This window comes from Triticum aestivum, chromosome 1A (genome assembly GCF_018294505.1).
Source record: "Triticum aestivum cultivar Chinese Spring chromosome 1A, IWGSC CS RefSeq v2.1, whole genome shotgun sequence".
NCBI lineage: Eukaryota > Viridiplantae > Streptophyta > Magnoliopsida > Poales > Poaceae > Triticum > Triticum aestivum.
The window spans coordinates 462,575,653-462,586,380 of NC_057794.1; the positions used below are offsets into that span (position 1 = coordinate 462,575,653).

Below are 10,728 nucleotides of genomic sequence, written 5' to 3' on the forward strand. Positions count from 1 at the left end.
GTAATATGACAATTATTTTAAAAAAATGTCATCAGAAATGAGTTATCATCTCTCAAGATTCATGGCTTTCAAGTCAAATGATCAATCTTATGGCCACATTCATGGCATAGTTTGTTCAAATGATCTCAAATTATGCACAAGGGTGCATATTGGAATGGCAAACAATGTTGCCTAAGGGAGTTTTCATTTTCTTTGGAGGAAAAATCAATTTTCCATTTTTCGAGTGCCCAAAATGAGTTTTTTTGTGAAGGACCTACCATATATTTGTTGTAAAATTGGACCAAATCAATTTTATAAAATACTAGGCCATGTTTAAAGCACAATTGACAAATGGTTTGGTGCCAAAAGTTTTTATCCACCTCTGGTGAAAAAGACAAATATCTGCTGATTCAGTAGGAAGCGGGACAAATTTGAACTGCAGCTGGCTCATACTTTGCTCTTTATTTTCCAAAAAATCATTCATAGGTACAAAAGTATCTATTTAATCGGAAATACATGGTTTGGTGGCGATACGTTGAGGTTTGGATGGTGGCCAGGGCCCCAACTCCAAAGCGCGTAGACTCGCATGTCTGCCGTGTGGTCACCGCGTGACCGTGGTGTTGCCACACGTTCTGGGCAGCATAGGCATGTCTAGTGGGTTGGGCACTCCCCTGATAGGTGTCAGGAAGAAGAAGGCAATAGAAGAATCTCACGAGGAGACTGAACCGAGCTCAAACATGAATTAGCACCCAAGTGTTTGATTAGTGGTACGGGAAATGCACATGGCCAATGGGCCTGAGTTTTGGCCGAGGATGATCATCTATTAAGGACACTATCTTGGAAAATTTGCAGCTCAAATGGAGGAGTCTAGGTGTCACTTGCTTTGCAACGTACCACACTGAACAGAAATATGAATGTTGAAGCCACACTCACATGTATTGTTAGATGGGGCTCAAATTTTGTGGAAAGCTATGATTTGGGAATATAGAAGATGTGCCAAAAATTCAGCTCATTAGGATATGCCTAGCCAGTACTTCCTTCACAACAGTTCGAGCTGAACAAAAACTTTGGAAATTTGCCGAGGAAGATTTACCAGTCAAATGGAGTTGAATATTGTCATGAGGAAATGATTTGGATAGTAAAGAATGCCCAATTTTTTGGGGAATTTTGAGAATGACCGAAATATAGGTTGCTTCACAACCTAGGGCAAAAATTGACACATGAACATGACACATAGGCAAAACTGATGAGGTGGCGCCTCGTCATACCAATAAGTACCAATGCATCCACGTTCACAACCTCATGACCATTTATATTGGTCGTAATCAGGTAGAAATAAGGTCATTGATGCCTCTTGTCTGCTTTGTGACCATTTGGTGTAAGCAATTTCAGGGTTTGAGCCCTTCCAAGCGAAATGGCCGTCAAACGACCAATTCAGCTGGGGTCACTAAGAGAAGGTCATAAGTTGAGATATTTTTTGTAGTGGTTCGACTACATCAACCGTGTTACTAAACGTTTCCGCTTTCGGTCTACAAGGGTACGTGGACACACTCTCTCCTCTCGTTGCTATGCATCTCCTAGATAGATCTTGCGTGATCATAGAATTTTTTTTGAAATACTGCGTTCCCCAACATTACCTGCATAGGTCTCCAGATCATGTTGTGCGGGCCCTTAAATTGGACAACACATATTACGGTCACCGCAGATAAACAACTTAGTAAACAATCATAAAACTATAACCATGAATGATGACATGCAAAATGGAAACAAATGAATCTTGCCAATCACCTAAATCTCCCATGCCTAGGGGGAATAGCACATGCATATATAGGAGGAATCAGTAAACATCTCAAAGAATAATTTAAGAGAAATCATATCAATAATATCATGAAGATCCACAATAAGATGAACGATTAAACAAGTCTCAATCTCAAGATGGAATTCCTCTCCCTATGGTGATGATGTGATGAATGAGAATGGAGACGAGGAAACGAGAAGGAATGGATCTCTGGTGAGTCTTCCTCTCTGGATCTCTTCTTCCTCTATTTTGGATGGTGCTGTGGCGGCTATGTCTCTCTAATGCGTCCTCACCTTCACGATAGTTGTTCATGTAGATGAGGGGAGCTAGCGGTGCCTGGTACGAGCGCTTGAGCTCGTACCAGACGCCGTCTTGCGCTCTGGATGTGCTTGTGCAAATCTGTCCGACACAGAAGTTGCTCCATTTGGCTTCAGTTGGTGGGATCTCAATTGGTTTTATTCCAAAGTATATTTTTCTGCACAACAATGGAAAAAACAATTTTCTTCTTCCTCGAAGGGTTAACGTTAGAAAGATGCGAGAAATATCAAAAACCCGGTGAAAATCATATCGAAACCCTCTACTAAAAGTGGCAAAATCACGAGCCATCAGCTGGCGGCGGCGGTGTGCGGGTTGGCTCCCGACCAGGCCAATCCGACTCTGTCTCTCGTGGCCGGTGTATGGCGGGATGGTGTGATGGCAGCCTGACGTGGTCGTCATTCTAGGTGGCGGGCATGAGGGTGGTGCATGGACGCGTGCGTGAGGCTGTGATGAATGTGTGGCTTCGGCAGACTACTTCCCCTGGCTGCGGGCATGTGGAGGCGGGACTGATACGTCTCTAATGTATCTATAATTTATGAATTATTCATGCCATGTTTACTGATACGTCCATTTTGCATCATGCTTTTATATTGATATGTATTGCATTATGGGTTGTTATTACACATTATATCACAATACTTATGCCTTTTGTCTCTTATTTTATAAGGTTTACATGAAGAGAGAGAATGTCGGCAGCTGGAATTCTGGACTGGAAAATGAGCAAATATTAAAGACCTATTCTACACAACTCCAAAAGTCCTGAAACTTCACGGAGAATTATTTTGGAATATATAAAAAATATTGGGTGAAGAAAGCACTAGAGGGGGGCCACCAGCCATCCACAAGGGTGGGGGGCGCGCTCCCCCTATCTTGTGGGCCCCCTGGCAGGTCTCCCGTGCCCATCTTCTACTATATGGTGTGTTTTGACCTGTAAAAAATCAGAAGGAAGCTTTCGACATGAAGTGCCGCCATCTCGAGGCAGAACCTGGGCAGAACCAATCTAGGGCTCCGGCAGAGCTGTTCTGCCGGGGAAACTTTCCTCCGGGAGGAGGAAATCATCGTCATTGTCATCACCAACGATCCTCTCATCGAGAGGGGGTCAATATCCTTCAACATCTTCACCAGCACCATCTCCTCTCAAACCCTGTTCATCTCTTGTATCCGATCTTTATCTCAAAACCTCAGATTGGTACATGTGGGTTGCTAGTAGTGTTGATTACTCCTTGTAGTTGATGCTAGTTGGTTTATTCGGTGGAAGATCATATGTTTAGATCCTTAATGATAATTAATACTCCTCTGATTATGAACATGAATATGCTTTTTGAGTAGTTATGTTTGTTCATGAGGACATGTGAGAAGTCTTGTTATAAGTAATCATGTGAATTTGGTATTCGTTCGATATTTTGGTGAGATGTATGTTGTCTCTCATCTAGTGATGTTATGTGAATATCGACTACATGACACTCCACCATTGTTTGGGCCTAGGGGAAGACATTGGAAAGTAATAAGTAGATTATGGGTTGCTAGAGTGACAAAAACTTAAATCCTAGTTTATGCGTTGCTTCGTAAGGGGCTGATTTGGATCCATACGTTTCATGATATGGTTAGATTTATCTTAATTCTTCTTTCGTAGTTGCGGATGCTTGCGAGAGGAGTTAATCATAAGTGGGAGGCTTGTCCAAGGAAGGAAAGCACCCAAGCACCGGTCCACCCACATATCAAATTAGCAAAGTAACGTACGCGAATCATATGAGCATGATGAAAACTAGCTTGACAGTAATTTCCATGTGTCCTCTGAAGCACTTTGCATTATATAAGAGTTCGTTCAGACTTGTCCTTTTCTATAGAAAGGATTGGTCCACCTTGCTGCACCTTAGTTACTTTTGTTACTTGTTACCCGTTACGAATTATCTTATCACACAACTATTTGTTACCGATAATTTCAGTGCTTGTAGAGAATGCCTTACTGAAAACCGATTGTCATTTCCTTCTGGTCCTCGTTGGGTTCGACACTCTTATCGAAAGGACTATGATAAATCCCATATACTTGTGGGTCATCATTTACAACAATTTTATATGGTTTGGGTGCAATTTTATATGATTTAAATAAAACTAACCCGGACCGATGTTGTTTTCAGCAGAACTACCGTCGTATTGTTTTTGTGCAGAAATAAAATTTCTCCAAATGCAAAGAAACTTTTTGACGACTTTTTTGAAGGAAAGAGAAACTAGAAGTTTTGTGGGAGGGCCAGAAGAGCCACAGGGGCCCCACAAGCCACATGGGCGCGCCCTGGTGCCTCATGGCCCCCCTGTGGCACCTCTTTGCGTGAGACCGACGCCAACAATTCTTATATATTCAGAAATCCCCGAAAGTTAACCTAGAACTTCGACTCCGCCGCCGCAAGCCTCTGTACCTTCAAAATACCATCTGGAGCTCTGTTCCGGCACCCCACTGGAGGGGGGAATCATCACCGGATGCCATCTTCATTATCTCGGTGGTCTCCATGACGCGGAGGGAGTAGTTCACCCTCGAGGCTAGTGGTATGTACCAGTAGCTATGCATTTGATCTCTCTCTCTCTCTCTCATTCTTGATTTGACATGATTTTGATGTACCATGAGCTTTGTTAGTACGCACATACATACGCACGCACACCTCAAAACATGGTAGTACAAAAGAAGACACTCATACATACGCACATACTACACTTCAAGTTGGCAGTTAATGTAGACTTTATTTGATCGGATGGGTGAGCGTGATTCAAAGGGCGATACAAGTTAATGCTCACTTTCCTTTTCTAGTATGTATACTACATTTAGGAGTAGAAAATACAGCTTGAGACATTAGTACACGTATGCAATACATAGCTTACAAACAGGTACAAGGTGGCAATTAAAGGCTAGTCCTCTATTGGCTAATTACACAAGGTCAACACGCGGGATTCTTGCAGTAACAAGATACTGGTAGAAAAAGCACATAATATGGCTGATCTTCGACCGATCTAGCTAAACCTGGCCGACCATCTTGCCGGTCTTCGTCGACCCCGCCGCACCGCGGTCGTCGCTATCGGCGACCTTGCCGTTCCTGCCGTCGACGGACATCTCCACGTCGTCGCCCTGTAGCTTGCCAGCGCCGGCCGCGGCGTTGCCCTTGTTGTTCCGGTAGATGGCGTAGAGGATGAGCTGCGCGGCGCCCAGGACGCTCCCGCACCCGTTGGGGATCTGCCAAAGAAGATCAGAGCGTCAATCGAACGGCCAAGCACGTCTGCAGAAGCAGTGACTGGCTAGGCGGTAGCTAAGGCATGTTTCATGGCGACGGTCGCGCGCGCATGGGCGCTGCCTCGCCTCTTCGGCAGGGCACATTTACTGGAGCACGTTGCGAGCTCAGCTAGCGTACGTGCATGCATGCATGGATCGCACATTGACAAATCAAAACGAGTATTCATGCACCGGCCGGCCGGCAAGGGCATCTACTAGACTACTAGACTACAATGACAACGCAGTTAGTGCAGTCATTTTGTCCACTCACAGTTTCCCTCAATTTTGTGCAGTAATTCGACGCTTGTCGGCATCAGAAAAGAGAAACATCGATCCCACGGCACAGCAAAGTTGGATTTGAGGTGTGCGTGCGTGTGTGGACTAATAAGACTTACCGTGACGAAGAGGTCGTGGCCGAGCAAGCCGTAGATGAACCACGACGTGCCGCACAGGAACACCGCCAGCGACAGCAGGAACGGCATGTACTCCACGCTCTTCGTCTTGATCACCATCCTCTGCGAGAAATCGACAAGTCCCAGATCAGTATTATTTAAGCTACTAACATGTGCAAGTGCAAGGCAATGGAGGAATACATGCACGCATGCATGGAATAACAAAACGTACCATGATGGAGAGGGGCGAGGCGTACATGCAGATGGAGAAGACGGTCATGGCGAGGCCGGCGAGGAGCTTGCGTGCCGGGCCGTGCAGGGCGAGCATCGAGACGAGCGCCACGACCGCGAACACCGTCGCGACGGCCGACGCCAGGCCGAGCATCCGGAGCCTCGCCTTCTTGTTCGACGCGAAGACGAGGAAGATCACCACGTACACCGTCTCGATCGCCGCGCCCACGCCGTTGATCGTCGACACCAGGACGTTGTTCGGGGACACGAACGGCAGCCCGTACCTTCAAACGCACACCAACGCGCCAAGATCAAACTCTCTCACTTGTAACTCGTCGAACTTTTGCACCATGCATCAGCAAGATCGGAACGGGACAAGGATAGTTTATGCACTTGTGTCGGCCTTAATAGCTACGTGTACAACGGCATGTCTCCGCATAGAGCCACGTTGCAGAAGCGTACAACAATGAAGTGAGGGTGGCAGATTCTATAAAAATAGGCAAGAAATGAGATGGATCTTCAGCCTCGTAAATCACAATCACATGTTGTACTGTTGTTAACTTGTTCTCTTTTTTCTTTTTTTTTTTGCGGGAATTTGTTAACTTGTCCTTGGAGAAAATTGAGAGGTTTTACCAGGCGGAGAGGAGGCAGTTGAGGAGCGTCATGTTGTATGGCACCCCGGAGAATTCCTCTGTGGATTTGTTCCGAATGATCCTCCAGAAAGTAGGCCTGTGATCGAACGGACAAATTGTAGTATTCACAGGTCAGTTATAAGTGTCTGCATATAGTATAAGAATGTGAACAGACTAACAGTCAAGATGCGACTGTACGTTCTCAACAAAATGAATAAAATGTTGTAGGAAATTCGACACTGAAAAGGACTTATGTGGAATTAATAAATCGGAAGGTGGCAATATATACATGCAAAGGTGGGTGCCGGAAGTTTCTAGTTTACGTACGTTGCTGGAGTAAATTAAGTGGGATCAATATATGCATGGACCCTAGAAATTCAAGCTCTTTTTCAGCAAATTATAGGTTATTTATTACTATAATTTTATATGAAATTATTAGTAGTTGAGTACCCAATGGTTGTGCGTGTCATTCATGTGGTTTGCACATTCGGAGTGTGCGATTTCAACTGAGAAATTCCTTCTTTTTAAAGGAGGTAAAATGTCCGGCGTCTGCATCAATTGATGCACGCAACCATCAAATAGTTTAAATTCTTTCATGAAAAGCATAGAATTCCCTAACACACTGCTATCTTGTCACCTTCACTCTAACCATATATCTCTTGTAAATATAGGAGCGCTACCTAATTATTTAGGCCTCCTTTAGTTTAGAGGAATTTCATAGGAATTTCAGAGGATAGGATTCTTATAGGATTTTTTTTCTTTAGAGCCCTTTGATTCATAGGAATGGATTCATATTCCTACATAGGATTGGTTTCTATCCTTCACATTTCATAGGAAAATAAAAAAAAGCCTAGACTCAATGGAAAAATTTCTTTGGTGTCAACCAAATGACATCTTGTTTTCTATTCCTACTCATAGGATTTGAGATACATGGCATCTTCTTTCCTACAAGATTCCTATTCCTATAATAATGGATTATCCTATGAACCAAAAGAGGCCTTAATAAGGAAAAAAGGTAATACATGAAATACTTACACCGGGGATAGGAAGAGAAATAGAGCAATGACATTCCCTGAAACAACAAAATCAAAAGCAGTAATTAGGTTGAAAGGACGTCCCAACTAGAACAGCCACCAGTGCAATTAAAACTCCTAGCCAATTACTACCACGCACAAAAAAGCGGAAACTAGGAACACTCACCGGAAATCCCAAACAAGAACTTGGCCACATCTTCCATGTCCGACCTCCTCAGCGCCTAGCTTGCACCTCCAAGAAACTATCTTCTCCTCGACGAACCAATAACAAAACCAGGATGAAAAGACAGACCTCCAGACCTCTGTTTCTTCTGAGCAGGGGATGCTAGCATGCAGGTATTTCAGCAGCAGCAAGCAAGAACAACTAAATGACAATGCTGTGTGTGTTCGTATGTGTGGATGATGGATACATGGGCGGCTGCATCGTATATATAGGAAAGAGTTGGATGGAGAGGAGGTAAGGTCAGGGGGGAGAGTAGCACTGCCGGCCTATTGATTACGTTCTTATCTTGGCCACTCCATGAAAACGATGCCCCTGTGGACGTGGGAGTGCCGGGGTAGTAAACAGTAACGTTTCCAGCACTAGCATATGGGGAGGATCTTGTTTTGATTGTCACCGCCCGGAGACAGAATTTGGCATGCGCATCACCATCATGGTATCGCCCGGTGCACTAGCTAATTGGACTGGACACTATTGACATTTGACAAGAATGTACGTATGTGTTTTCTGTGCTAGTAGCTCTTTTCCTTCAGTGTGTGTGGTCTGTATAGATCGTCCACATTATATTCATGCATCTGGAAGGATCTTAAGACTTTTGCCATACCCTAGCTAACAACGTTACCCGGGTCGGAGGGTGCTCCAGAGATCCAGAGGAGGCACTGAGCCAGTGAATTTAGGATGAAGACGTCGTCGATACATCCAATGACGTGTGTTTATTTTCTGCTTGCGTAAGGATGGTCTTGTAAGGATTGAATAATTTTAATATATGTCCTTGGCCTTGTCGCAAATATATATATTATTTAGCGAGCAACCAAATGGCCCTAAAACCTATATAAAAGAATATTTCCAATCGCAACAATAACAATAAGGATGCAAATGTTTTAGTTCAACATATGCCCATACAATCTCATAGAAAAAGAGTCATTTTCTGCATCGTAGGAAACAATGCCGCCACCCCTTTCAAAAATATGATGCTTAGTATAGTCTCCGATGAACAAATTCGTCTGTCAATATTTGTAGGAATATCCAAGTAAGTAATTATGCAGCATAATATAGTAAAACTATTTTCTCTAACAAATAAAATGTTGCAATTTATAACTTACAAATTCGAATCATTTTTATTATTAGTGATCATAGCGGAGATCGATTGTATTTCTAGTATGTCTTGTATTATGAAACAAAGTTAATAATGCTCTAAAATGTAGTTATTTTTTAGGGCACAAAACCCCTTTCCTAGATTCGTCATGGCTTGACATGGCGGAGACCAAAAGACGTCGCTCGATAGCAAAGAAGAAAACATGGAGTGTCAGCAAGGCTTCATACAATGACTAGTGCATTCGACTGTTAAATTTTGGCGAGGGGCTCACGGTGGATCACTTAACACGATTACACGATATCCATATACAGAGCGACACCCCCACGCCATTGGGGGTAATTCTTGGTTTCAAGGGAATACTCATGGGCGCCAATGTATCCGGCTCAATATTTTGGGTGCGACATCAATAAATATGAAAATGTTAGTTTGCAACGTGTGGGCACCCACTAACGTGAAAACTTTTTTGCATGGTTTGCAATTCAAAACCATCTATGGACCATCCAACCATCTTCAAAGACATGGACGGCTGAATCGTGGCCTTTAATTTATCCATTATGCAAAATATGTTCAAAAGTTGGCTACCCACTTATTTTTCATTAAAATTGTAGTTTTTTGCTCCACCTCAGGTCTTTAAAACCTAATATGGTTAATCGACCTTGATACAGTATCAACTAGCAAAGGAAAATTCAGTTCTAGATTAGTGGACGAATATCATGGCAAACACATACCACCATAGAAAAGCGACCCCCTCCCCCTCCCTAGTATTGTCGAAGATATGGAATTAGAGAAATGTACCAGTGTTTCATGGAACCTCGACCTTGCAGCTACATCCTTCCACATATAGAGGGTGAAGCCTTCATGTGATCCATGAAAGTTTTAGGAGAATGTTTTATATTTATAGTCTGGTCCAAACATTTTGTAGGACTTATTTTCAATGGACGGCAAATTTATTTATCTTGATTTCATCAATTTCAAGATGTTATGCCGGCCTAGTATCTTAAAGGTGTTGGTAGTGGCTGGGTGTGTGAGCATATGTGATTGTATTGTATTAAGAAAAAAAGAGCCTCTACACATATATTTTGTATCATTGTTTTTTGTATTCAACATGTAGAAGATCATGTCACTGACACTGAGTATGTATATGCCTCCGTTTAAAAAAAAATATGTATATGGCGCCTGTCATAGGTGTACGTTTTACTCCAAGCAGTTCCCAAGGACAGCGACTAGGCTTTAGGCTCCACGCTGCTATGCAAGGTCCTTGTACGTACGTACGTGGACGCCTAGTTTTTAGGCATGCATGCATGCAAACAAATGCGCTCGTTCGTCATGCAAACTTTTATCTATATTTTTGGTTTGGGGGCATGCATCATGCCAAGATCGCTTGAACTTTGTAACATATAATGGTACGCGTGTATATATATGTACGACGAAACGAATTTATTTAGTACATAACCAAAGTTGCGTTTTGCCACAGGCACCAGCTGGTAACGTCGGCGACGACTGATAAACTGGATCAAGCACAAACAAATACGTACCTCATGTGTCCGGCGTTGCAACGCTGTCAGAAATTGCCGAAGGCCACGACTATATGGTCAAACTATTATCATAGAAGTCTCGGACCAGTGCAAACTATAAGTCGGCAGGCCTAGCTAGTAACCTATGGCCGATGTTCTTTGACGTTTTGCAGTGTGATATAAAGAGAGGCGAAAGCCTGTATTTAAAGAATAGTCACACACTAAAATGCCATATACTCTGCGAACACACGTATGTAT

General features: G+C 43.3%; 1 protein-coding gene across 1 annotated transcript; it reads right to left on the reverse strand.

The window, feature by feature from the left end:
• Positions 1 to 4,808: 4,808 nt before the first annotated feature.
• Positions 4,809 to 8,368, reverse strand: LOC123147800 (bidirectional sugar transporter SWEET1b). Its single transcript, XM_044567145.1, has 6 exons — positions 7,807 to 8,368; positions 7,642 to 7,678; positions 6,608 to 6,703; positions 5,976 to 6,258; positions 5,747 to 5,866; positions 4,809 to 5,315 (listed from the first exon to the last, which is right to left on the reverse strand). Exons 1-6 carry the CDS (start codon positions 7,841 to 7,843, stop codon positions 5,100 to 5,102), a joined length of 789 nt encoding a protein of 262 aa, XP_044423080.1. The 5' UTR covers positions 7,844 to 8,368; the 3' UTR covers positions 4,809 to 5,099.
• Positions 8,369 to 10,728: the final 2,360 nt, after the last annotated feature.

Bases quoted from the DNA above. Each gene is read 5' to 3' on its own strand.
- LOC123147800 (XM_044567145.1), bottom strand. From the start codon at position 7,843: ATGGAAGATGTGGCCAAGTTCTTGTTTGGGATTTCCG. The intron at 6,704-7,641 runs GTAAGTATTTCA...GTTCGATCACAG, and splicing joins TTTCTCTTCCTATCCCCGGT to GCCTACTTTCTGGAGGATCA. The intron at 6,259-6,607 runs GTAAAACCTCTC...GTGCGTTTGAAG, and splicing joins AACTGCCTCCTCTCCGCCTG to GTACGGGCTGCCGTTCGTGT.